Source organism: Physeter macrocephalus, chromosome 5 (assembly GCF_002837175.3).
Source record: "Physeter macrocephalus isolate SW-GA chromosome 5, ASM283717v5, whole genome shotgun sequence".
Taxonomy (NCBI): Eukaryota; Metazoa; Chordata; class Mammalia; order Artiodactyla; family Physeteridae; genus Physeter; species Physeter macrocephalus.
In genome coordinates this window covers 14,038,344-14,065,623 of record NC_041218.1, presented here as the reverse complement: position 1 = coordinate 14,065,623, position 27,280 = coordinate 14,038,344, and the positions used below count along the sequence as shown (strand labels likewise).

Below are 27,280 nucleotides of genomic sequence, written 5' to 3'. Positions count from 1 at the left end.
GGTGAGAAAATGAACTCTATTATATTGGGCTGCCAGCAGGACATCCTGGTGACCGCCAGGCAATTTAAGATTGGAAAATGAGTAACAAATTGGGTCTAGAGAGAAAAATTTGGTAGTCATTGGGAGGTTTTAGAAAAATATGAAACAGTGAACTGTGTAAAAGAAGTACTGGAACTGGAACAGAGAAAAATTAAACATTAACTAAGTTCTACTTCCTACTTGCCAGTCACTATGAGAGGATTTTTCAAAATGATTAGAAGGTAGTCCTGACTTTCTAGAGTTTTGTGGACAAGTGATGACATAGCTAAAAATAGAGTATGAACGAGAGTGTCTGGAACACAGAAGATGAAACAATTTTGTCTACAGAGTTTTCTTACGATTGAGGATTAGGAGGAAAAGGGGATATCAAAATGGAGACAAAAGTAGAATTCAAAGAATAAGAAGGTAGTTAACGACATCAAAAGTAAAGAACAGAGACGGCCAGCTTTGAACAGAAAGCAATGCTTGGGGGAATAGCTTCAATAAAAATTTAAGATTAGAAGCATAAAAAGCTGAAAGGGAAAGAGGGAAGTTGTCTTCAAATATATAAAGAGAAAATACATACCTGTGTTACTTTGGAAGAATTAGGACCAATGGAAGACACTGTAAGATTTTCACTCAGGGGGCTTCCCTGGTGGCGCAGTGGTTAAGAATCCACCTGCCAATGCAGGGGACACGGGTTCAAGCCCTGGTCCGGGAAGATCCCACATGCCGCGGAGCAACTAAGCCCGTGTGCCACAACTACTGAGCCTGCGCTCTAGAGCCCGCGAGCCACAACTACTGAGCCCACGTGCCATAACTACTGAAGCCCGCGCACCTAGAGCCCGTGCTCCGCAACAAGAGAAGCCACCGCAATGAGGAGCCTGCGCACCGCAACAAAGAGTAGCCCCTGACTGCTGCAACTAGAGAAAGCGCGCGCGCAGCAACGAAGACCCAACGCAGCCAAAAATAAAAACAAATAAAATGAATGAATTTTTTTATAAAAAGATTTTCACTTAGTAGAACACATCTAACAACGAGAGCCTCACAGGGAGAGCATGGCTGAGGTGCATGTGGGAAGACCATCCATTTGGAGAACAGGTTACCATTCATAGTAGGGGGATGGTAGGAGCAAGGTGTGGAAGGGAAGGTTAAAGGTCTCAGCTGAGAGGCCTGGAGGATTGAAAGACTAGAAAAAAGAGATGGAGAGAAGCTAATCAAAAGGAATGGAATTTAGAGTGAAGTTAAGGCGTCAATTCCTGTGCAAAACAGAGAAATGCCTAAGTGGAGAAACTCCAGATAATCCTGATCTTTCAGTAAAACAGGCGGGGCATCACCAGTGATAACAGAAGGCTGCCAGGTGGGGGGACTGAGAACTTCTGAGAGAATAGCCAGGAGGGTTTCAAAACCAGCGGATGTAAAGTCCTAATGAAATGAAGCACACGTGGCTCTCTGGTGCTGACAGGTGCAGCGGGCAGGGTCTTTGGAACTTTGTCTCCCCCTGCTGAGTCAAGAGGCATGAGCGGCTGAGACGAGGAAAGGAGCCCAATAGGAAAGAACTGTTTCTTTTGGCGGTGGGGGTTAGAGAGAGGAAAACATAAACATTGATTTTTTAAAATCACCTTATAAGTTAGATCCTGCAGCATTAAATGAGCTGCTATGCGAAAACCAAACAGCAGACAGATGTGGGAAGGGGGCCAGCACTGGGGCATCCCTGCCGGCCACTCTTGCTAGTCTTTTGGGGACTTCCCTGGCCGTCCAGTGGTTAAGACTCCATGTTTCCATTGCAGGGGGCGCGGGTTCAATCCCTGGTCGGGGAACTAAGATCCACATGGTGCGGGGGTGAAAAAAAAAATCTTTGCTAGTCTTTTCTCTAAAAGGCTCTTCTCTTAAGTAACCCATCCCTTTATCCAGATGCTGCTTCAACAGCCTCAAAGTGATTGAAGAGATAGGGACCTTTCCCTCAGCCAGGACACAGGCTTGTTTTGAATTTCAAAAGTTCTGTTAAATTATCTTCTCTCCAAGACCTTGTTCACAGAATCATCTTTACGTGAACCCACCTAGTAGAGCAAACAAGGATGAAACCTATCTCACGACTGGGGGAATTTGGGGAAGGGTATCTCTTCAGCCTCTATTTTAGTCACTGCTCCTTCATCCCCCAGCTCCACCCTCCTGGCTCCAGAGCGGTCTCTATTTTGTAACCCCATTCACATCTTAATCCCATGCAACAAAGGCAAGTTATGTATGTGATTCCTTAGGTATCGTTTTTTTAAATGAAATCCACAGCAAGAGTTAGGTTCCTGAAACTTTCTATGGTGAGCCTAGGAAAACAAACAAAATGCTAAATAAATAAGCAAATGTGCACATACACGCACACAATCTAGGACTATGGTATCCTGATGTCACTCTTCAGAGCCTGATAATAACTATTAAACAAGGTGAAGGCCTTTGAAGTACTTGGATGAAACGTTTTACCTAAATACAATTATCCCATTACAATCCAGATCAACATTCCCATCCAAGAGGGTGGCCTTTTTATCAGTATTTCACTGATGATGAAGTTATGACAACATCCTTGTGATTAAATGGGATTTAAAATGGTTTCAAATGATTTTGCTACGTGTTATCTAATTTCTGAAAGGGCAAAAGGGAAAAATAAGTTATTTCTTTAATCAGAGGGCAATGGCAGGCAATAAAAAGCTAATGGCATTTTAGATATAAGACCATCATTCAAAGTTAATGAAACATTCATTAGAAGGAAGGGTAAGGGAATTCCTGGCAGTTCAGTGGTTAGGACTTGGTGCTTTCACTGCTGGGGCCTGGGTTCAACCCCTGGTCAGGGAACTAAGATCCCACAAGCCTCGAGGTGCCACCAAAAAAAAAAAAGACGGGTAAGAGCAGGGACCTTGGTCAAGAGGAAAGAGGCAGAGCTGGCTCAGGTGGGCATGGGACATCAGCACCTCCACCGACTCCAGGGCCGGGGGAGGACAGAAGACATCACAATGCAAGAGTCTGTCAGGTGGCAGATCTTCCTGAGCCTCAGGCAGAAGGACCAGGAAAGAGGGAAGAGACGCTCTTTAAAAAGGCAAACCTGGAGGGGAAGGCGCTGCAGAGCGGAGCCCTGGGGGGCTCTGAGGGGCACTCAGTCCAGCAGCAGGTGCGAGCTGGAGGCAGTTTTAAGACAAAGCTTCGGACTTCCCTGGTGGCGCAGTGATTAAGAATCCACCTGCCAATGCGGGGGACACGGGTTCCAGCCCTCGTCCGGGAAGATCCCACATGCCGCGGAGCAACTAAGCCCGTGCGCCACCACTCCTGAGCCTGTGCTCTAGAGCCCACGTGCCACAACTACTGAAGCCCACGCACCACAACTACTGAAGCCTGCGTCCCTAGAGCCCGTGCTCTGCAACGAGAAGCCACCGACCGCAATGAGAAGCCCGCGCACCGCAACGCAAAGTATCCCCCGCTCGACGCAACTAGAGAAAAGCCCGCATGCAGCAACGAAGACCCAATGCAGCCAAAAATAAATAAATAATTTTTTTTAAAAAAGCCAAAGCTTCGCAGCTTCTGGCATCCCTGCTCACCTGCAGGACTCTGGCGCTTGGAATTCGAGAGCCTTGCACAGTGTATACCTTGGAAGGAAGCCCAGGATAAGATTAAAGTCAAATGAGAAGAGGCCGAGTAGCATCACGGAAAAAAACACTGAAGTCAGAAGACCTGGGTTTCGATTCAGTCCTGCTGTCATGTACTAGATGTGTGACCCTGGGCAAACCCATGAGCTTCTTAGAGCCTCAGTTCTCAAATCTAAGGACCACAACCACGGGTCCTCCTACCTTACGAATGCAGTGGGGATAAAAGAGAGTAGTGGATGGGAGGGCACTTTTTTCTTTTTTTCTTATGCGGTACGCGGGCCTCTCCACTGTTGTTGCCTCTCCCGCCGCGGAGCACAGGCTCCGGACGCGCAGGCTCAGCGGCCATGGCTCACGGGCCCAGCCGCTCCGCGGCATGTGGGATCTTCCCGGACCAGGGCACGAACCCGTGTCCCCTGCATCGGCAGGCGGACTCTCAACCACTGCACCACCAGGGAAGCCCTGGGAGGGCACTTTTAAAAGTCGTGTACCAGGAATTCCCTGGTGGTCCAGTGGTTAGGACTATGGGCTTCCACTGCAGGGGGCCCAGATTTGATCCCTGATCAGGGAACTAAGATCCCACAAACCGTGCAGCACGACCAAAAAAATTAAAAATAAAATAAAGAAAATGAGGCCAGGGGACTTCCCTGGTGATCCAGTGGTTAAGACACCATGCTTCCATTGCAGGGGGCACGGGTTTGATCCCTGGTCTGGGAACTAAGACCCTGCATGCCACACAGTGCAGCCAAATAAATAAATAATAAAAGAAACTTGTTTTAAAAAAGAAAAGAAAATGAGGTCAGGAAGATGAGAAGCTTAAAAAAAATAAAAAGAAAGTTGTGTACACACATGAAGCATTGGGGGCTCAGGCACAGAACTCCCTTTCAAATATTAGTCTTGATGTACATGTACATATGTATATATCTATATGTGTGTGTATAGTTAAATGTAACACATAATTACATATATATATAGTCACCTAGAATTATCTATAGCACATATATAACCATTTAAGTGATTTGTATTATCTGTGTTCACATATATAAATTTCATACTGAATCTGATTTACTCTGGATATATGCTGGAACAAACTTGGTCACCAGAGGGACTTCCCTGGGTAGCACAGTGGTTAAGAATCTTCCTACCAATGCAGAGGACACGGGTTCGAGCCCTGGTCCAGGAAGATCCCACATGCCATGGAGCAACTAAGCCCGCGAGCCACAACTACTGAGCCTGCGCTCCAGAGCCCGCGAGCCACAACTACTGAGCCTGCGTGCCACAACTACTGAAGCCCGCACGCCTAAAGCCCGTGCTCCGCAACAAGAGAAGCCACCGCAATGAGAAGCCCGTGCATCACAACGAACAGTAGCCCCCGCTCACCGCAACTAGTGAAAGCCCGCACGCAGCAACGAATACCCAGTGCAGCCAAAAATAAATAAATAAGTAAATAAATAAAAACTTGGTCACCAGAAATGATCAGGGCATTTAAGGAAAAGCAAAAGGAAGATGCGCCTGAAAGTACAGAGGCCACGAGGGAAGATACACCAGCTGTCTTGATTGATGGTTGCTGCAACCTTGGACACGGAGTTGACTCTTTCACGCTCACAATTTTTTTTTTTTTATTTTTATTTTTTTTATTTTTTGTGGTATGCGGGCCTCCCTCTGTTATGGCCTCTCCCGTTGCGGGCCTCTCACTGTTGTGGCCTCTCCCGTTGCGGAGCACAGGCTCCGGACGCGCAGGTCCAGCGGCCATGGCTCACGGGCCCAGCCGCTCCGCGGCATGTGGGATCCTCCCGGACCGGGGCGCGAACCCGGTTCCCCTGCATCGGCAGGCGGACGCGCAACCACTGCGCCACCAGGGAAGCCCCACGCTCACAATTTAATTGAGGAAACAACAACTTAACCAGAAACAACCAGAGAACAAAATAAGGCAGTAAAATCACTCGGCCTGGGCAGACTGCACAGTCTATGTTACGACTCTAGAATTTTAAGGAAAGGAAAGAGCATTAGAAATGGGGTAATCAGGAAAAGCTCCATGGAGATGAACATATACACACTACTATATATAAAACAGATAACCAACAAGGACCTACTGTATAGCACAGGGAACTCTACTCAATATTTTGTAATAACCTATAAGGGAAAAGAATCTGAAGAAAAAAAAATATATATGTATGTGTAACTGAATCACTTTGCTGTACACCTGAAATTAACACAACATTGTAAATCAACTAAGCTTCAATTAAGAAAAAAAAAGGAAAGTCCCATGGAGGTAGGACATCAGGAGCTCAGAGGGACAGAAAGAACTGGAAGGAAGAGGACGGGCCAGGTGAAAACATGCAGCAGGAATAAAGACAGCAGCTTGAACAACATGGGGTTTCTTCTGTAGCAGCAAGCTCGCCCTTCACTGTGGCTTAGCTCTCCAGGAGAGCTGATACGGCTACTGAAGAGCCTGAGGAGAGGACAATGCATTCTCTGCCCCACGGCCTGGCCTGATAACCTGGCCATTTACTGTGGGAGGCGGTGTCATGTTGTAAAGCAAGGGGAAGAGCCACATGCAGGGTCAGGGAGCCACACTCCACTCGGCCCCCCTCCACTCCTTTTCCTTCCACCTTTTCCAACACGATCAACATTTACGCAGCACCAACCATGCAAGGAACTAGGCATTGGAGAAAAAGACCAATAATCAGGGCTTCCCTGGTGGTGCAGTGGTTAAGAATCCGCCTGCCAATACAGGGGACATGGGTCGAGCCCTGGTCCGGGAAGATCCCACATGCCGCGGAGCAACTAAGCCCGTGCGCCACAACTACTAAGCCCACGTGCCACAGTTACCTAAGCCCGCGCGCTTAGAGCCCATGCACCACAATGAAGAGCAGCCCCCGCTCGCCGCAACTAGAGAAAGCCCGCACACAGCAATGAAGACCCAATGCAGCCAAAAAAAAAAAAGAAGACCAATAATCACCTTGGGGAGTTAGATATAAAAACAGGTTAGGGGCTTCCCTGGTGGCGCAGTGGTTGCGCGTCCGCCTGCCGATGCAGGGGAACCGGGTTCGCGCCCCGGTCTGGGAGGATCCCACATGCCGCGGAGCGGCTGGGCCCGTGAGCCATGGCCGCTGGGCCTGCGCGTTCGCGTCCGGAGCCTGTGCTCCGCAATGGGAGAGGCCACAACAGTGAGGGGCCCACGTACCACAAAAAAAAAAAAAAAAAAAAAAAAAAAAAAAAAAAACAGGTTAGGCCGAAGCAGCTAAGGACCAAATAAGTAATACTGCTATTGCTACCAAAAAAAAGCGAGACGATGGGGGGCTAGTAAGGCTGGCTGGAAAATGGTTTCTTGGACTAGATGGTGCTTGTCCAAGTCTTGAGGAAAAACTAAGATTCAGAAAGCAGAGAGTTAAGAAGGAGTATTACAGACCAGAAGTATGAATCAACACTAGAAGGTAAGCACTACGATGTGAATATATTACTTAACACTAATGAACTGTATACTTAAAATGGCTAAGACGGTACATTTTATGTTACATGTATTTTATCACAATTAAACATTTTTTTCATTTAAAAAACAAACAAACAAAAAAAGAAAACAAACCAAAACACAGGTGCTTCCAAAAAAAAAAAGATAAACTGATATGAATACACACTGCCGTTTGTAGTCAAGTAATAAGCTAACCAGTCTGATTTTGTAGAAGGTTCGTGTAGAGAGACATCAGGAGATTCAGTAAAGAAACAAACTGAGGGACTTCCCTGTTGGTCCAGTGGGTAAGACTCCGTGCTCACAATGCAGGGGGCCTGGGTTTGATCCCTGGTTAGGGAACTAGATCTCACATGCTGTACCTAAGAGTCCGCACGCCACAACTGAGACCTGGTGCAGCCTAAATAAATAAATAAATAAATATTTTTTTTAAAAAAAAAAGAAAGAAAGAAACAGACTGAAGGTGGATTGTGGGAAACCTCAGGCTAACAGGTGGCACTTGATTCTCTCAACCAAGGTTTCTAACTTTGTGGTCTAAGGACAGGCTTCAAGTTTTGGCCTGTGAACACCCTGTAATAAACCTTGAAAGTTTGTTCACAGGTGCATTTTGATCTGGGGAGAGGGCAAATGGCTGTCAGATTCTCAAAAGGGTTTATGACTTAGAAAATTTGAAAACCATTCATAAAGCCAATTGGCAGTGTGGTCTGGGTGGGGATGGGACAGGGGCTGAGGTTACATAAGTTGAGCTCACTTCCCTTGAGACTTGCAGTTAACTAAACACCAGATAGTATTATATAAATGGATGCCCTATCTCTCTTTAGTACTTAACAGAGCTATTGTTAGATATTAAGAACAGCTCATCTGGGAAAGCTGGTGACCCCTACTGGAAACTAGCAGAGGGTGAGCAGAGAAGAGAACCCAGTAAAAGATAGGAAATAAGAAGATTCAATACATTAAAATGCCATAGAAGCCAAAGAAAAAAAGTCCTGGAGAAGATGAAGTGGTTACCGGAGTCAAGTATAAGAGGAGGATTAAGGAAGATAAGGAACGAAGAAAAAAAGATATCTAAGTTCTATGACCTTCAGTTGCACGGTTTCTGGAGAGCGATGCAAAAAAGGTCAGAGGTTAAGGGTAACATATCCAAACTAGGAGACTGGGAGAGCAAAGGAAAGTGCTATAATTATGACGTGATAATTATGTCAGAACATCAGGCATAAACCAGGAGTGTCCTGGACGAACAGACATACAGTTAGTTACCTAGTTGAGGAGGAAGTTAGTAGCACAGCCAGGAAGGCAGCAGATACCATCTGTTAACTCAAAGGATTTGGTTGTGAAAAGGAAAATAGCACATAAGTCAGAAGAACTAGTAGGGATAAGAAATGGCTTTATCAGTTACCTATGTGGGAGGAGGGAGTACTTCTGATGCTGTTAAGGAAAGAGAAGGAGTGGACAAGAGCATCCTGTACCCTCCATCTCGCTGAACTTCACGAAGCACACAGGGGGCCCTCAGACATTTCCTGTGTGAATGTTGACTGGGACACCAGCCCTCCAGGAAGCAGCAAAGACCAGAATAAGCAGGAGTGGAGAGGGGCCTTTCTCCCTTTGAAACTATATGAAAGGAGAAAAGAAAACACCATATGACAAGAAAAGGCAGGCCAAAGTGCTGTATTTCAACCTAGTGAGTATCGGAGGATAGAGGTGTCAGAGAAGAATGCTTTTCCAAACTGGCCTTCACTATGGCCTTTTCTTCAAAGGAAAAAAAAATAAGAAAGTTAACTCTTAGGAGTTCTTTAAAGCTAACATGTATGTAGATTGCCAGAAAGAGAACAATAGGAAATATACCCATAGTGCAAGATATAATTTCATTCAGTGCCGAGCAGTTGTTTTATTTATAATTTCATTTCAGGTACAACTTGGGGGCTACAGAGGTCAGAAGAACACTTGTCCAGCTAAGTTTAAACTTGAGAAAGAAAACAATGGTTGGTGTCAGGATACGAAGATGTGACCATACCGATTACGTGGGGGGAGAGGAAACTCTCAGCCAAATGTCAGACAGAGGCTAAATAATCAAAATGGGGTTCATCTACAGATGATTCTTAAATTACAACTAGGCAACTCATCCAAACTTAGCTCAATATTACACAAAGGGGAAGGGAAGGCTTTCACAGAATGTAGTAGAAATAGACCTGTACAATCTGCCAACACCGCAGGGTCAGTGAATGGTCACCAGGGAACACTCAGTAGCAGGAAATTGCAAGGCATGAGTCACGTTCTACAGCGCGGAGCTCACAGTATATATAAAATAACCGGGTGGACAGATATTTATTATAAAAGTCAGTTTATTTTCCCTTTCTGTGTTTCATATTTTCCCTTTCTGTCAGTAATGAGCAATTAACTGATTGGAAATCTGCTTGATTAAATAACATTAACAAGTTCATAAACGTACCACATTTGAGAGTATAAAGCAAGAAAGAGGTTGAAAAATATTCCCTAACCCAATGCAAATTAGGCAGCCCTCAAAATTGCACATTTTTCACCTGTTAACTTCCATAATTTAAAATATATATACAGTATGACCTTAAAGTATTGATAATTAGTATAGAATTCACAGCCTTGAAGACATATATTCTACAAACCTCTAAAGAATAGATACCTAGATACGCCTCAGGCCCTAGTAATCCATTAATGTGATTCAAGGTCACATACTTAACACTTACAGGGCCAAAAGGTCTTTCTTTTTTCTCTAATTCTAGTCTTCTGCTGAGGTAATGCAAGGAACCCAGCTGCGACAGAGATCAATCCTCTGAAAATAGGGCTAAGCAGATTAGCTTCCTAGTGGATCCTAAAGTTTCCAGAGAACAAATCTGGGGTTGAGTACTTCAGTTGTAAATTACACACCGGCATGTTCACAATTGAGGTACCTTATGATCCTTGAAAGGAAGACTAAAGACTTCCAGGAGTCAAAGGGAATTCTGAATGAAGACGGAAGAGAACAAGTTGACAATCACTTGAAGATATTTCTGCTTCTGGAGCTGAACGACTTCAGAGCACATACAGAGTGACTGAGCCAATCAGCATGGAGTGTGATTTTTCCCACCATGGTTAACAAAGGGATTCTCTGTCCAAGGCAGGCTTACGCTGGACCCAGCTAGAGTGCTTTATCCGGATTTGATGCTTCAGAGACTAGGCACGCTCTGCACACTCATGACCAAAGCAAAATGCAACGATCCTTTCTATTCGTGGAGCACGTCACTGATACAAACCATGCCTGACTGCCTTGTGGTCACTTGGCTTTCCAGGCTGGAGAACTTGGGTCCAAGTCCAATACAGCATTTACGGTTAAAGGGATAAACCTCCACAGGCCAACAAAGACGCTGGCAGATTCATAGGCCATTCAGTACATTCATGAAACAACAGCGATAAAAATCATTAACAATAATTCCTGTAGTGTAAAAAAAAAACAACCTTCACTCTGGTCAGCATCTCCGGTGGCTGACACTGTTGAAAGAGGCTTGACAATCTGAGGTTATGCTGGCTCTCTTAAGACAACCCCAAAATAAGGTGAGCGAAAAGAAACAGTCTTGATGTGTCTCCTATTATTCTTGTTCTTTTGTGGGCACCAGTCACCCACTCAATATGCGAGCTTGTCGTCTTTGCATAAGATAGCATATTTCCCTCACTATTAATGGTGAAATAAATAGAATTGTGCAACTTGTCTGTGAAGAGAAAAAAGCATTAAACATGCAGTGACAAGTTAATTAATTCTGTTAGAGCATCATGTTTTGAACCTAATAATGAATTTGGACAATTACATTCTTTTTGACTTCGTACAAGGACAACTCAATCTTTAATGAATTAGAAAATGATTTTGAAAATTACAGTTATTACAAAATACTTAATGTCACATTACAGTCCCCCCAAAAAGAACTAAGGTACACAGATTAAATAACTCATAGGTAGGGCAGAAAATTGATACTGGAGCTCAGATTTAAACAGTGTTTCTTCTAACAGATTCAGTTTTCTTTCTATTACATTTCTAGTATGATCATACCAACAGGTTCATCAGGAGATACTTCCCTCTACTCAGAAGTAGATGACAGAGTTATATGGCCCAGTCTGTAGAAGCTGGAGGGCACTCAGGCAGAAGAAAGCATCCTTTGTGATAGCAGAGTACATAAGCCTTAAGGCAGCTCCAGGGGATTCCAGGTGCTGAGCTATCCCAAACGCTCCTTGGATAGGCTGGAGGACAGCGTCTAGACTTGGGCAATGGAGGCTGCCTCCAATTAGGATGCCCTAGATTTAGGGACAGGATACTGAATGCATCCCCTGGTGGACGAAGCCATCACCAGACTCTCAAGTAGACCTGTCTTGAGCACCATCTCAATATGTGATAAGAGTACGTCACATGCTTATTCAACAGAGAGCAATGTTTTAAAAGCACAAGGCCTTATTCTGTATTGGCTATTTCCCAGAAAGTACAGAGTTCCAGCCAAGAATGTCGAAGGCACAACAGATATTTTCTCAAGAGACTCGAGGTTCATTTTAGAACTTGCACACCACAGTGTTAATTACAGCAGTGCTTCTTTTTTAACCCTATGTGACTTGGCGTACACATTTCCTTCAGAATTCCCAAATTATATTAGCAGACAGAGAGTAGTCTGGAAGAGTACCCTGATTAATGGTTGGGGATATAAGCCTCTCTTCATTTTTTCTGGAATTATAAATGACAATACTCATTAGACTCAGGTCAAGGGCAAACTAACAGCCCTTTCCTTCCTTGAAAAATGAATGTGTCTTTCAGAATAATAAAATGTTACTTTTCACAAAAGAATCTTTAAAAGCGGCCAGCAATTTTGTTGGTTTAAGAAGTGATTTAACCATAAAAAGAAATGAACTATTGATACATGCAACAACATGGATGAATCTCAAAATAATTATGCTAACTGAAAGAAGTAGACAAAAATACATAGTGTATGATTCCACGTATATAAAACTCAAGAAAACGCAAGCTAATCTATAGCAACAGAAAGTGCATCAGTAGTTACCTGGAGAGAGGTGGGATGGTGGAGAGGCAAGAGACATGAAGAAACTTTTGGGAGTGATGGATACATTTACTGTCCTGATCGGGAGGATGGGTTCACAGACAAGCATGCACATATGTTAAACGGTACCAAATTTTTCTTGTTAAATATATGTAATTTATTTTAAGTCAATTATTCCTCAACAACAAAAAAATACTTTGTGTGTAAAAATAGTGATTTAAAGTAAATGCTTTGAACTAATTTAATTTAAAAATTACTAGTTTAAAAAAAACAAAAAGGGCACACACTTACCATAAGAATGAAAAAGTAGAAAACCCACATCCATCCTAGGTTGTCCTGCATCAAAGACACTAAATACTAAAAGGGAGAAAAAGAAATCACAATATAATCCTTTATAAATTAATAAACTGAAGTAGCTAAAAAGTAGATTAGGACTTCCCTGGTGGAGCAATGGTTAAGAATCCGCCTGCCAATGCAAGGGACGTGGGTTCGAGCCCTGGTCCGGGAAGATCCCACATGCCGCAGAGCAACTAGGCCCGTGCGCCACAACTACTGAGCCTGTGCTCTGGAGCCCACGAGCCACAACTACTGAGCCCGCGCACCTAGAGCCCATGCTCCACAACAAGAGAAGCCACCTCAGTGAGAAGCCCACGCACTGCAACAAAGAGTAGCCCCCGCTCGCCGCAACTAGAGGAAGCCCGTGTGCAGCAACGAAGACCCAATGCAGCCAAAAATAAACAAAATAAAATAAATTAATTGATTTTAAAAAAATTAAGAGAGGATGATGAACAGCCTCAAGTCACTTCCATTTAATCATTCCTTCTTCCAGTGAATGGTACTATAATTGATGCTTTTAAAAATAGTTCGTTTTCACGACTTCCCTGGTGGTCCAGTGGCTAAGACTCCACGCACCCAATGTAGGAGGCCTGGGTTTGATCCCAGGTCAGGGAACTAGATTCCACATGCCACAACTAAGAGTTCACATGCCGCAACTAAGACCCGATGCAGATAGATAGATAAACAGATAGATAAATAAATATATTTTTTAAAAGTTCGTCTTTTAAGTATACCACTCATTTTTCAATTACACTATTTGCTCATAGGATTACTGTATGACTTTGACACTCTACAGCATATTCTTTTATTTTCAATTAATAAAAGTATCCAATAGTTTTTAACCCATGCTCTTTCTTTAAAAAAAAATACATGTAACATAAAACTTGCCATTTTAACCATCTTTCAGTGTACAGCTCAGCAGCATCAAATACATTCATGATGTTGCATAACCATCACAACTACCTATTTTCAAAATTTTTCATCACCCCTAAAGGAAACTCTGCACCCGTTAACTCTCTGCATGAACTCTCCATGGCCCCTCTCCTCAGGCCCTGATAAACTCTAATCTGCTTTCTGTCTCTATGAATTTGCCATTCAAGATATTTCATGTTAAGTAAAATCACACAATATTTTTGTGTCTGGCTTATTTCACTTAGCATAATGTTAAGGTTCATTCATGTTGCAGCATGTATCAGAACGCCATTCCTTTTTATGGCTAAATAATATTCCATTGCATAGATCTACCACATTTTGTTTATCCATTCATCTATCAATGGACACTTGAGTTGTTTCCACCTTCTGGCTACTATGAATAACGCTGCAGTGAACATCCGCAAACAAATATCTGAATCCGTTTTCAATTCTTTGGGGTACAACATACCTAGGAGTGGAATTGCTGGGTCATATGGTAATTCTATGTTTAACTTTTTGAGGAACCACCATAGTGTTTTCTACAGTAGCTGCACAATTTTAGATTTTTTTTGTTTTTTTTTTTGCAGTACGCGGGCCTCTCACTGATGTGGCCTCTCCCGTTGCGGAGCACAGGCTCCGGATGCGCAGGCCCAGCGGCCACGGCCCACAGGCCCAGCCACTCTGCGGCACGCGGGATCCTCCCAGACTGGGGCACGAACCCGCGCCCCCCGCATCGGCAGGCGGACCCCCAACCACTGTGCCACCAGGGAAGCCCCTGCACGATTTTACATTTCCACCAGCACTGTATGTGAATTTCTCCACATCCTCACCAACACTTGTTACTCTGTTTTGTTTTAATTACAGCCATCCTAATTAGGTGTCAAGTGGTAGCTCATGTTTTTGCTTTGCATCTCCCTAAGGATGCTGAGAATCTTTTCAGGTGCTTACTGACCATTGGTATATATCTGTCAAGAGGAGTCGTCCCTATGTTTCCTTCTAAGGGCTTTATTAAGTCCATATTAAGTCATGGAGTTTGGGATTTCATACCTCAAGCAATAGGAAATCATTCAAAAATCAACATGGCAGGGGAACGAGTAAAGTTAGCTATGCTTTACTACTGATCTTGCTTCCCAAACCATGAAAGTCAATCTAATGCTGACCCATGTTCACAGATAGGGATCTTAACACTGGCAGGCATTCTAAATGAAAAGAAACTCCTTGAAATGCTAATTACAATCTACCCATTTGATTAATGAATAAAACATTAGTTGGGAAGGAAAACTTAAAATCCAGTAATTTCAGAAAAGGATGCCCACTACCCCTTTATGAAGACATCTGAACAGGTGGCCAATAGCATTTTTTTAGTTCCCACTCCAGAACAAATTTCTCCTACCTTTGCTAAGTTTGTTTTTCCTTTAGTCTCAGAATCAAATATGCTAACACACTGATCCTATAAATCATTCATTCTACAATCATTCCACAAATATCTGAATGCCTACTGTGTGCCAGGCACCGTTCCTGGTGCCAGGGCTACAGTAGAACACAAAACAAATAAAATGCTGCCCTCGTGAAGCTCACCTTACAGTGGGAGACACAGACATTAACAAATAAATGTGTAATATATGGTTGGGTGGAGACCAGCATTAAGATGGTGTATCTCCCTCAGTATTTGCTCTTGTATTAACCACTAGCAATCGGATACCACTGATCCACCCCCATTAAGCAGCAATGACCTCAATGTCAAAACTACAAGCCTTTTTCCTTCCATTCTCTTTCTCCTGACCTCTCTACCTCTATGATCTGAGTAACACACCTCCTCAAATTCTGGCTGCCTGTTTCTGTGACCATTGGGCATCCTCTGAGGTTCTGCCTATATTTTCTTTCCCCATTAAACATCACATCACTTCCATGGTTTCAACCATTTTATCCATGCAGTTGATTCTCAAATCCACGTTTTGCAAAATTAGCACTCAGTGGCCGAGAGTAGTATACCCTAGGAGAGGCAAGACTCATGACTGTCCCAGAGAAGGGATGCCTTTCTGAAGCTGAATGTAAGCAGAAAAGATCGACTTGAATAGTTCTGATTACCCAGAGTAGGCCGATCTTAGCCCAGAAGATCTCAGACTTTATAGAGTGCCTAAGAATCACCAGGAAGGCTCGCTGAAGCACAGGTCCCCAGGCTCTCACTCAGCAAGTCTACAGTAAGCTTAGTGTTCAGTACTTTAATGAACCCCCAGATGATTCTGGCAGAAGACATTTATGAACCGCCTTTTGAGACACAGTTGTAGGAAGCAGAGTAAGCGACTCAGGGCAGCGGCAGAGTCCATGGCAATTTCTGGCAGGGATCCATGGGAAGAATGTGTGTACGTGTGTGTGTGTGTCTGGTGGGGGAGAGAGGTAGGGCCTGCATGTCAGGTGTGGGGTAATGAGAAGCATGTGTCTCATGGCCTCCTTGGAGTGCCAAGTTCAGGCTGGAAGAAGGGGGTGGCAGGCTGGGACTGGAGAATCTGTCTTATGAGGTGTTAGCTTCTTTTCAGACAGGAAGAATCTGGAGGTAAAAGTGGAAAGAAGGAGATGATAAATGTAGAGCGACCTTCCACATTAGGTCCCATCAGCTGGACCTCAGAGACTAAAAACCCAAGGCTTTCAGTACAGCGCACTACAGCACAAGAGTGCCACCCTACCGTGGCCCAGAGGGCGGGGGTAAACTCTTCCACCGCTGAAGAACTGCTGAACACTCCAGGTCAAGCCCTCCCCTGCTCTCACCTGGCCCACCGCAGCTCCAATGCTCCCGGTTCCATCAACTATTCCTGTGACGGTTGCCAAAGCCTCACTGCTCCCTTGGATCAGCTCCTGACGACCCAGGTCCGCAGAAATAGCAGAGCTAATCATATTAGAAGGTCCACCAATAAAAAATCCTAAAGTCATAAACAGAACAGGTTCTTATAAAGACACTATTTGTAACAATGCTAGGAATCTACTGAATAAAGCAAACTCTTAATCCCAATACTCCAATCAGTATGTTGGAGAGAAACAAAAAGAGAGGAAAAAAATAACCAATAAAAATGGAAACTCCCCCAGATAGTAACATCTTCAAACTAGTTAGCATCCACTTTTCTCTAGAAAACAGAGTGAACACACAGCTTTCTAATCCTGTGAAATGTGCATTCATTGACAACTAACTGCACTAGCTTGTCAAATCCTCTTATGGTAGAGGTGCAGCGCAGAGCATCTGACTGCCCAAATTCAACCAAACATTGAAAAAAAAGAGAGGAGAAAAAGCGATTTCAGTGGTGTAGGGGGTTCTATCTGCCAGCGCTCTCGGCGAGGCTGTCCAAGGACTGAGCAGGAGTCAGCCCATGTGAATCTGTCCACGAGGCTGTGTCAGTCCCGTGTGCCTCACAGAGCAGGGGCAGCTCCCACCATCCTAGGATCTCCAGTGTAAAAATAAGAATTCTTCTATAACACGGTCCCTAATTGCACCCAACTGTCTCATCTGGGGCTCAAGTGAAGAAATTCTGACCAGTCCCAACACAGGAGGAAAAACTAGCTATACTGGACCTTTAGGAAGCTGGTGAATTGGTTTCCAATGTGGCATCTTCCTAAGCCACTTCCGCAAGTAACATGAGCGGGCGGGGCAGCAGTCAAAAATCTTAGAAAACCTCTGTCAAGAGGGACTGCCTCTGTCACGACAGGACTGAGAGGTCACACGAGGGCGGAGAAGCAGGATCTGGAGGAGGCATCTTTCCTTTTGCCTTTTGAGTTCTCTATAATTATGGTTTCAGCATTACTCAGATTGAAGGAGAAATCAGTTTCCTTTTTTCCTTTTTCCTTACAGAGAAACAGTACAGCGAAATGGAGCCTATGCCATACCTGTGACAGCCATCAGAAGCGCATTGATGGACTTATCATTTGGAGAACCTGTGAGGAGAGACACAGACACAGAACAACGATGCGAGGAGCGCATTACGTGTGCCTCCACCCAACAGTACACACAGATCTGGGCCTGGATCTCCGTGACCTCACAGATCACTCCCAGGGACAACAAGCGCATACAGCTCCATCACCACCTCCCCCAACTTTTATTTGTAATGTCTGCTTCTTGCTGGTGCTCAAGCTAATGTGACTGCTAAAAGCTACAGGAAAACTCTACTTCTGTCTCAGCAGCATCTTAAGGGACATATACCAAACCTACTAATTACCATCCTTCCTCTTTTGAAATCTTGTCCCTTTTATTGTTTTATTGGCTCTAATGCTGCCACTCTGGAGCCTACCCTTGAACAAAGCATATATACTCCCAAGCAAGCTTTTAAATAAACCAACAAAGCAGAAGAGATGCCAGTTTCCTCCCCAACACAAATAAAACTATGTGATACTTTTAGCGGCATTTACAGGACCATACAAAGGTCCCATATTATGCCTTTGTGGCTGGTCTCAACTATCCCCCTAGGGATGATCAATGACTCAAGGCAAATAAATGCCTTAGTCCTAAGAGATGAGGAAAACAGTTTAATTGCAAGGGAATACTCACGACTATATCCAACGAGGGACCCGACGGCCAGAAGCAGACTGAGAGCTAACACCGGGGCTCTCTTCTGTAGCACATCAGAGATGAAGCCTTGCAGAGTTCCACCTTCAAGCACAAAGAGTGCAACCCAATCAAATTTTCTAATTTAGCTCGGTTACCTGACTCTTGCTTACCACATACCCTCCACCTGCGATCAGGATCCTAACACTGGTCTATCCAAAAAGAGAGCTGGGGGCTTCCCTGGTGGCACAGTGGTTGAGAGTCCACCTGCCAATGCAGGGGACACGGGTTCATGCCCCAGTCCGGGAAGATCCCACGTGCCGCGGAGCGGCTAGGCCTGTGAGCCATGGCCGCTGAGCCTGTGCATCCGGAGCCTGAGCTCCACAACGAGAGAGGCCACAACAGTGAGAGGCCCGCGTACCGCAAAAAAAAAAGAGCTGGCTCTCCTAAAAAATTTCCTCCGTAATTTCCTTTTAGAAAGGTTACCTGACTATTAACTGCCATGATGGCTGATGGGGATGGGACACCACAAAAAAGGGAAAATCATCAAAACTACCCCACTGTTCCTTGCTGTTTTTCCTTCTCCAACCAGCAGTGAAGGCTTTTCCTGCTTTTTATTTTAAAAGATAATTAATTAAGGACTGTGCTTCATCGGCTATTAGTAGTGTGAACATAAACATTCACTAAAATTAAATGCAGCAATCATGGTTTGGTAATAACTAATAGGTCAAGACGTTTAAAAGAAGTGATGTGGATCCTTGAAGCAACGCAGTCACATTTAGATGAAGTCCTACTTGGAGTCTAGGGCAATGGGACACCTGGTACACCCTCATCAGAAGTACGTGCAGGTCTAAAGGCAGCAACCTCACCTTTGGCTCTGGATCTAAGAATAAGGGCACACAAGTTCAAATACAACAACAGTATATCACCTAAGGATACACTGTGCTTTCACGCGCTCAGGGCAGTTTAGTCTTTCCACACTTCTAAATGTAAACATTACAAAAAGGATATTAAGGTTCTGCCACAGCCACATAAGCAGTACCCACTAACATGCAATCTGTACGTCTGTCTGATTTTAAAGTTTCCTACTTCCTTGTTTACACTTCCAGTTAGAGCAAAAAGTCACTGTTAAAATCTGCTGTGTACAATGAAGCAACTGCAAAACAAAAAAATTAATCCCTGCTATTATTCCTACCTTTATGATCTGACAATCAATACACTAAGCTAGTATGTTTCCCTTCTTTGGCTGCAGTGTGGTATATAAAATGAACACATTCACATCCTAACTTGAATCTCTGACATACAATTTGCTTTACAGCTAAGCTATCGCTGAAAGTGTACAAAAGGGTTACACTTAAAAAGATCAGAGAGAGACATCCCTGCACTTCCCAAGACAAAAGTACTGATCCATCAACAAAGGACTGAGAAAAAAGAGCCCTATAAATCACAGGGCTGCCATAGGCTAGGTCTTCTTTTCTAAGGGCTTTTTTTTTTTTTTTAAGAGTTTGGCTATTTACTGGTAGGACAGTTTAGGAAAAATAGCTGTGGAATAAGTAATAAAACTTTAAATGATGCCAGATTTCATAACCCAGTAAAATATGACTAGTGACTAATTCTTATTACAGAAGATGTTATCACTGGCCTTACCTATAATTCCTCCAACATCGTACCAAATGGACAGCTTGTCAGCTTCAGCCTCCTTCCATCCGAAGTTATTACTCAGATAAAAGGGCAGCCAGAAGAAGAAGGAGTAATTCACTAACTTCAAGCAGGCATAGGCCAGTGAGTACTATAAGAAAAACATCCAACTACCAGTAAGGAACAAACAGCGCAACATAACTACCATTTAAAGGTAATGAAACAACAAAACAAAACAGAGCAGTTTGGGGCGAACAGTACCTGATTTTCAAATTAAATGTTTCTACAAATCCCTATTTGCCTGACTTTACCTAGTCTCCCTGTTCTCTTCATCCCCTCCTGGCGTCTAGAAAGGCAGTACAGTAGGCCTGGGGATAAAAAACACAAAACACATAGGACTACTCCTTAATTGTCCCCCCACTTTCTCCTTTCGGTTCTCTGGTAGAAGCAAACCAGTGTTTTGAACCTGCAAGGCAGGGCACATACTCATATTTCTTTATTTAGATAAAGATAAAAGGTATTCATGCCACTGACTAGGACTAACCATAAGCAAACGAATCCAGTAACATCACAGCCTTTATTTTTTGGTTCTTCTACTTCCTGTGGGGTTAACATTATGGACAATGCAAAGCAACGGGACTGGACTACAGTTCCAAGGTCTAAGAAAAGCATCAACATGAAAACTACTTTCACGCGGTAGTTTCCACAAGCTTTGAGTCAAAAATGAAAGAATAGGATTGTCATGCGTCTTGCGGCTCTAGGTTGAGGAATGAAAGTTACAGCTGCCTTAAGATGGCAGAGGGGCTGAGAATCCTATACTCAACACATTATTACCAGGAAATCCTGACATTTAGCATCAAAGGAAAGAGGGGGAGGAACAGAGAGACTGACTTCAAAGGGTGTCTGGCTAGTATATTCTTTTCCCTGGAGCTGCCAGTTATTCCCTAGGTATCACTTGTTTTAAAGCAGCTTCCCAGGCAGGGCAGCAGCCACCCCCTAGAGAGCCAAATCCCAATCATGAGTGCATTTTGTCCAGACAGCCTGCCACAAAGACAAAGGAATTAAGTTAACTGGATTTCCTTTACACCCTGCCCGTGGCAGGGAACAATAGCTTGTGAAACACAAAGGAATAGCAAAAGAGGGCCATGTTTAGTCACAACAAATCTAAGTTCTGTCTCAGAAATTAACCTATTACCAGCAGAACATTTTAATAACTACTTTAAAAAATACTGATCATTAGCATAAGAACTGGCCCAAAGGAACTTGCATTTCCCTTGTATTACACATCATCTTTTGGTTGAAGACTTGTGGGAACTTACACTTAAATTTTCACTCACGCTTAAACTGTCTTGTTTGTAAGTGTCAGTTCTCTTAGCTTGGGGGCAGGAAGAAGGGAACTGGAAAGTATGAAATAGGACATCCCGCAGACTCTGAATTTAACTGAGGGGTTACAGTCATAAAGCACCATTAAACAATAAAATTTAAAAGGTGCTTATTCACAATACAATAGACCAGCATTACAGACCCCAGGGAGGACTGGTAGACTTTCTGTCCATAGGCAGGGGAACTGAGACACGAGGACGGGCTGAGTGACTTACCCCAGGCCGAGTTAATGGGTAAGCCGGCAACATAACCTAGGCCTCTTAAATTCCACTCCCACACTAGAGTGCCCGAAACACCAAGACAGAAAAATTGCAGCAGAAGGGATTCAGTGTAGACATTAGGAAAAAACCTAACTGTAAAGGTTGCGGAAACACTGGAATGCATTACCAGGAAATACTATGGAGTATTCTGCTCTGGACCTTTTAACAGAAGGGCAAACTTTTCTTCCCCTAGAATAGTAAGAATATAGGCAAATCAAACAGACCTAACGAACCACTCAAACCTCTCTTGGGCTATTTATAATTCTATAAGACTTCAACAGGTCACAAGGTATACATTTTAAAATATCAATTTTGCCTTCTTACTCGAAGGCTAGACCACGGTCAGCAAATTCCAGCTCACGGGCCAAATACGGCCAGGCCCATTTGTTCCGTATCGTCCGTGGACTTCTTTCCTCTACTGAGTTGAGCGATTGTGGCAGAGACTGTATGGTGCTCCCAAACCTGAAAACATTTACTAACTGGCTCTGCACAGAAAAGGTTTTGCCAACCCCTGCATTAGATTTCAGATACAACTTCAAGTGGTGCCAATACAGAAACAAGCTGAGGGCCAATATACGCTATTCCTCTGAACATATACTCCTAAAAATAAAGTCTCAGAGAGAAGTGAAATACTTCAAGATGCTTTATCCCAGGCAGAGTTACTATCCAGGCTATAACATCTCACTGGCTGTGGTGAGGAGATTTGAACAGGCTTTACCGCTATAACTCCGGGAAGGCAACAAGCCTGGTAAAAGCTTATCGCCTTGACTTGGGTAATAGTCTTGTCTTCTTGGATTGAATAATTAGGCTCAGCTTCATCTTCATTTTCAGCACCACTAATTAATGGCCTGTGCGAGTCTTCTTCAAAATTTTCTTTGGCCTCAATACCTGGGAGACCTACAACAAGAGTGACAGCCATGTTTATAGAGGGCCCTCCAGGTGCCCAGCACTGGGCTAAGTGCTTTGCATGCATCATTACTTATGGGGTCCATGTTATTTTTATTTCCATTTTACAGAAGAAGCTACTAAGGTTCAGAGTCCAAGGTCAATTGAGGTCACACAGCTAATGAGCCACAAACCCAGGCCTCTAATTCTCCTTGACCTGGCTTCAAAGCAAAGCTTTTTCAACTACATCACACTATCTCTCTTACATAATACCAAAAAAACCATTAATTACATGCTCTTAAACTGACATGTCTCTTTAGTATAGTCAAAAGATAGAAGAATCATACATCTATCTGCTTCTGTGGTTTCACTTGTACACGTTCTGTATTTAACCACAGATAAGTATCACACTAAATTATTTTTATGAAGGAAAAGAAATCCGGCTCAAGAAGTGAAATTTTGAAATACAGCCATGCTAATTTCTAGCCAGCATCTCCATTATAAAACCCATTTGCAAATGATGAGTTTTCCCTGAATCTATAAAAAGGTGAGCCTCACTCCCTCAAACATTTGCAGCTGTGCCAGGCGAGGCCGCAGCGTGGACAGGATACAAACAGCAATACTGCTCCTTGAGTTCACTGAAAGGAGCTCACAGTTCTCCTAGGAAGAAAGAGATGGGCTGTTCTGGCCACAGATTTCTCTTTGCCTATAATAGTGAGACGTTCTGAGTAGAAGAGCAGCTTCTCACCAATTTCTTCGGGTGATACCAAGAGTCCAAAGAAGATGATGATCCCACCAGCAAACTGCACAGCCGCCGTCACCAGAAAGGCATACTGGAGGGGGAAGGGAAAGGCGCTCCTGACGCATCTGAGATGCTCATTAAAGGCACATTCATTAGAGGCACAAGGGGGGAGGACGAGGCGACTGGAAAGGAAATGAGCGCTGAGTGCCTAGCCTGTGCCAGGCACTGAGCTGAGTGTTTTGTGTTTTCTCACAAGTTTTTCCCAGTGACTCTATGGGGCTCAGAGAGGATAATTAAGGTCCACTGGACACTGAGTGGTACTATTACGATCGTGAAATCAGAACTAGCTCCAAAAATAATACTGCTTACACTACTCGGCCTCCTACAAAAGACAGTATCTGCCGTCAAAGATATTTTCCAGTTGAGGGGATTAAACAGTACACAAAATAATAGTATAAGGCAGCATGTAGCTGAATAGAAGGCCCAGTCCTAATAGGAAACAAACAGAGGAACTGAATTCAGAAGAAGGAAACAGCTAAAGAGGTTGAAGGAGGGAGACAATGCTTCAGGGAGCAGCTGAAAACCATAGCAATTGACCACCTTTCCTGGCACGGCTGAGGCAAAGGCACCGGGTGGCAGGGAGGTGGAAAGCCTTCTGCATGGTGGGAGCTGAGGGCTTCTGCTGGGGGTAACAGGGAAGAACACTGACTTGGAAAGGTGCTATCCAGGTGAAAGACTCAAGAGCCAGGCTGCATCGCTGAATATTATTTTATTTAAGAGTGGAGCCTGATGCGGATAGACAGGTGACAAAATTAGTTTTTTCCAGAAGTCAAGTCTGGGAGCAGCACATAGGGTGAACTGAAATTCCCATCTGAGCCAATTAGTACAATCCAGGTGTGAAGCTAAGAAACCTTGGAAAAGGTGAATGTGAACACAGGAAGGACTTCCCACTGGCCCTAATGAGACCAGAATTCTTCAGGGACCAAACACTTGGTGAGCAGATTAAAAATGTATCTGCTTTTCAAAAGAGCAATTTACTTTTAATTATTAGGGTTTCGAACAGGCAATAGGTTGACAAGATTCAAGCAACAAAAAGTAGAAGATGTATAGTTAAACCCTCCCTCCCATCCCTTCTCTCAGCCATTCAATTCTCATTTTTCCAACATATAAGTACTGTTATTTCATTTTTACTTTCCAAAGATTGTTTTGGAAACATACAAGCCAATAAAATAGATACTCTTTAATTCTTCCTCCATTTCACACAAATGGCAGCATTCAACACACACGGTTATGCACCCTTGCTTTCTTCACTTAACACACCATTGAGCTGTTTCCCTGTCAGGACATTAAGGGCTACATAATTCTATTTCACAGCTACACAGCATTCCACTGAATAGGAGTTCCTTGGTATAACTATTTCACTTTTGGTTGACATCTGTTACCAATCTTTTGCTATTACAAATAATGCTGAAGTAAATAACCTTGTAGATGTATCTCCCTGTACATGCTGAAGTGTATTCACCAATGGGATTAATTCACAGATGTGGAACTGCTTGGTGAGAGCCATTATAATTTTGATAGACCATACTGACCCCAAGAGGGGTTATTTACTCTCCCATCTGCAATGCCTGTTTTGTCACATCCTCATAAACACGTTACCAAACTTTTGGGTTTTTACCAATCTAATAAGTATACGGTGTCGTTTCTTTATTTTTTTTTTACAGTGTAGTTTTAATTTGCATTTCTCTGCCGACTAACACCTAAACTCCAAAAGGGTAGAGATTTTTGTCTCTTGGTCAGGGCTCTATTTTTTACTGCCTGGGGCACTTAAAGGAGCTTAAAAATATTTACTGAATGAATAAATTCTGAGTGAAGTGGAATACCCTGTCGTATGTTTACAAGCCATTTTTATTTCCCTTTCATGAACTACACATTCAAATCCTTTACCTTTCTTTCTGTGTGTTGGTCTTTTTCTTATCAATTTGTGGGCATTCTTTATATATTAAGGAAATTAGCTCTTTATCTGTAACATGAGTTGCAAATACTTTTCCCCAACTGATATGTCTTTAGATTTGGTTGTTTTTCCATGACTAATTTTTTTAACGTGTTTGCATTTACCAAGAGTTTGTCCACTCTTAATACAAACCTTGCCCCACCCAGACATAGCTCTAGGCCATTTTAAATGGCCACAGGATTATTTTCTAAAATAGAAAATATATTTATATACTCAAGAAAAAGGTAGAAAGAAACACCTACCTCATAACCATACTGCAGAACGGAAGACGCTAGACATGCTCCCAAAATATTGCCCACTGAGGCACAGGCACTCCAGAGACCAAAAACAACTCCTCGTCTACGACGGGAACAGTGCAAAACAGAAGACAATAGAATCAGAAGGGATTTTGTGTGCAGTTCAAATACAAAATGGCTAAAATAGTGCAGGTTCGCATTACAAAGAACCAATATTCTATTTTCACGTTTTTTTAAAGTACACCCAAATGGCAAAACATCAGGTAGGTCTCTTCTAACTCTAAGATTTTATTATAAAAGTTCAATTTGGGGCTCATTGAAAAACACCATTAAGAGAATTTAAAAAGACAAGCCACAGATTGGGAGAAACTATTTGGATATCACTTATCTGACAGAAGACTTGTCGCTGGAATATAAAGAACTCTCATAACTCAATAATGTGAAAAACAGACAATGCAATAAAATGTTAAAGAGTATAAATCTACAATAATCTCAAATACAAAGTTTCTGAAAAAAGGGCAAAAGATTTTAATAAATACTTCACACACACAAAAAAAAGATGCGGAATTCCCCGGTGGCGCAGTGGTTAAGAATCCGCCTGCCAATGCAGGGGACACGGTTTGAGCCCTGGTCCAGGAAGATCCCACATGCCGCGGAGTAACTAAGCCCGTGTGCCGCAACTACTGAGCCAGCGCTCTAGAGCCCACAAGCCACAACTACTGAGCCCACGTGCCACAACTACTGAAGCCTGCGTGCCTAGAGCCCGTGCTCCGCAACAAGAGAAGTCACCGCAATGAGAAGCCCGTGCACTGCAACGAAGAGCAGCCCCGCTCACCACAACTAGAGAAAGCCTGAGTGCAGCAACACAGACCCAATGCAGCCAAAAAATAAATTAAATAAATAAATAAATTTATATTTTAAAAAAAAAAAAAAGAATCCACCTGCCAATGCAGGGGATACGGGTTCAATCGCTGGTCCAGGAAGATCCCACATGCCACAGGGCAAGTAAGCCCGTGTGCCACAACTGCCTGTGCTCTAGAGCCCACAAGCCACAACTACTGAGCCCGTGCACCCTAGCGCCCGTGTGCCACAACTACTGAGTCTGTGTGCTGCAACAAGTGATGCCCATGCACGTAGAGCCCATGCTCCGCAACAAGAGAAGCCACCGCAATGAGGAGTCCACGAACCGCAACCAAGAGTAGCCCCCGCTCACCGCAACTAGAGAAAGCCCGCGCGCAGCAATGAAGGCCCACCACAGCCAAAAAATTAAAAAAATAAAAAATAAATAAGATGCAAATAAGCACATGAAAAGATGCTCAACATCATCAGACATTAGGAAAATGCAAATTAAAACCACAAAGGAGGTATCACTATACACCTACTAGAATAGCTAAAATCAAAACACACTGAGCATACCAAGTGTTGGCAAGGATATATAGCACCTAGAATCCTTATACTCTGCTGGTGCGAATGTAAAATGGTTCAACCACTTTAGAAGAAATTGCCAGTTTCTTAAAAAGATAAACACACACCTATCATATGATCCACCCATCCTACTCCAAGGTATGTATCCAAGGGAAATGAAAGCATATGTCCATACAAGGATTCGTGAACAAATATTCACAGTAGCTTTACTAGTAAAAGCCGAAAACTAAAAGCCTGAATGTTCACCAAGAGGTGAACAGATAAATTGTGGTATAATGGATGACTCCTCAGCTATAAAAAGGAATGATCAATACAGACATGAATTAATCTCAACATTACTGTGCCGAGTGGAAGAACACAGACAAGAAAACATACTGCATGATTCCATTTATATAAAATTTTAGAAAATTCAGATTAAAGTGACAGAAAGCAAATCAGTGGCTGACTGGAGAAGGCAGTAGGAGGGAGGAATTGCCAAGGGGCATGAGGAAACTCTGGGGGTGATGGATATGTCATTATCTTAACTGTGATGGTACTTTTACAGGTGCATGCAAACCAAAACTCATCCAACTGTACCCTTTGAACATGTGCAGCATATTGTATACCTCAATAAGGCCATCAAAAAAAAAAAAGGATATGTGGATGAAGAGTCTGTGGAAGGGAAACTAGCTATTACAATAGTCCTGGAGAAAAACAACTAGCTCTGGACATAGGCAATGGCAGTAGGGCTGGTGAAGAAAGAAAAAAAAAAAAGCAGTTAAGAAAA

General features: G+C 43.3%; 1 protein-coding gene across 6 annotated transcripts in view; it reads right to left on the bottom strand.

Annotated features, from left to right (window-relative positions):
- Positions 1-9,434: 9,434 nt before the first annotated feature.
- SLC37A3 (solute carrier family 37 member 3) overlaps positions 9,435-27,280 on the bottom strand; it is a 44,350-nt gene continuing 26,504 nt past the window's right edge. For 2 of the 6 annotated variants that reach the window (XM_028489671.1, XM_028489672.1), the window contains exons 7-16: positions 25,096-25,192; positions 22,846-22,930; positions 21,931-22,109; positions 19,579-19,720; positions 17,935-18,036; positions 17,277-17,324; positions 16,170-16,321; positions 12,447-12,512; positions 12,159-12,232; positions 10,845-11,824 (exon numbers count right to left, since the gene is read on the bottom strand). In XM_028489671.1, coding sequence (XP_028345472.1) covers positions 11,734-11,824; positions 12,159-12,232; positions 12,447-12,512; positions 16,170-16,321; positions 17,277-17,324; positions 17,935-18,036; positions 19,579-19,720; positions 21,931-22,109; positions 22,846-22,930; positions 25,096-25,192 — 1,036 coding nt within the window. In that variant the 3' untranslated portion in view covers positions 10,845-11,733. The other 4 variants (XM_055084794.1, XM_055084795.1, XM_055084796.1 and 1 more) reach the window with 4 other exon arrangements.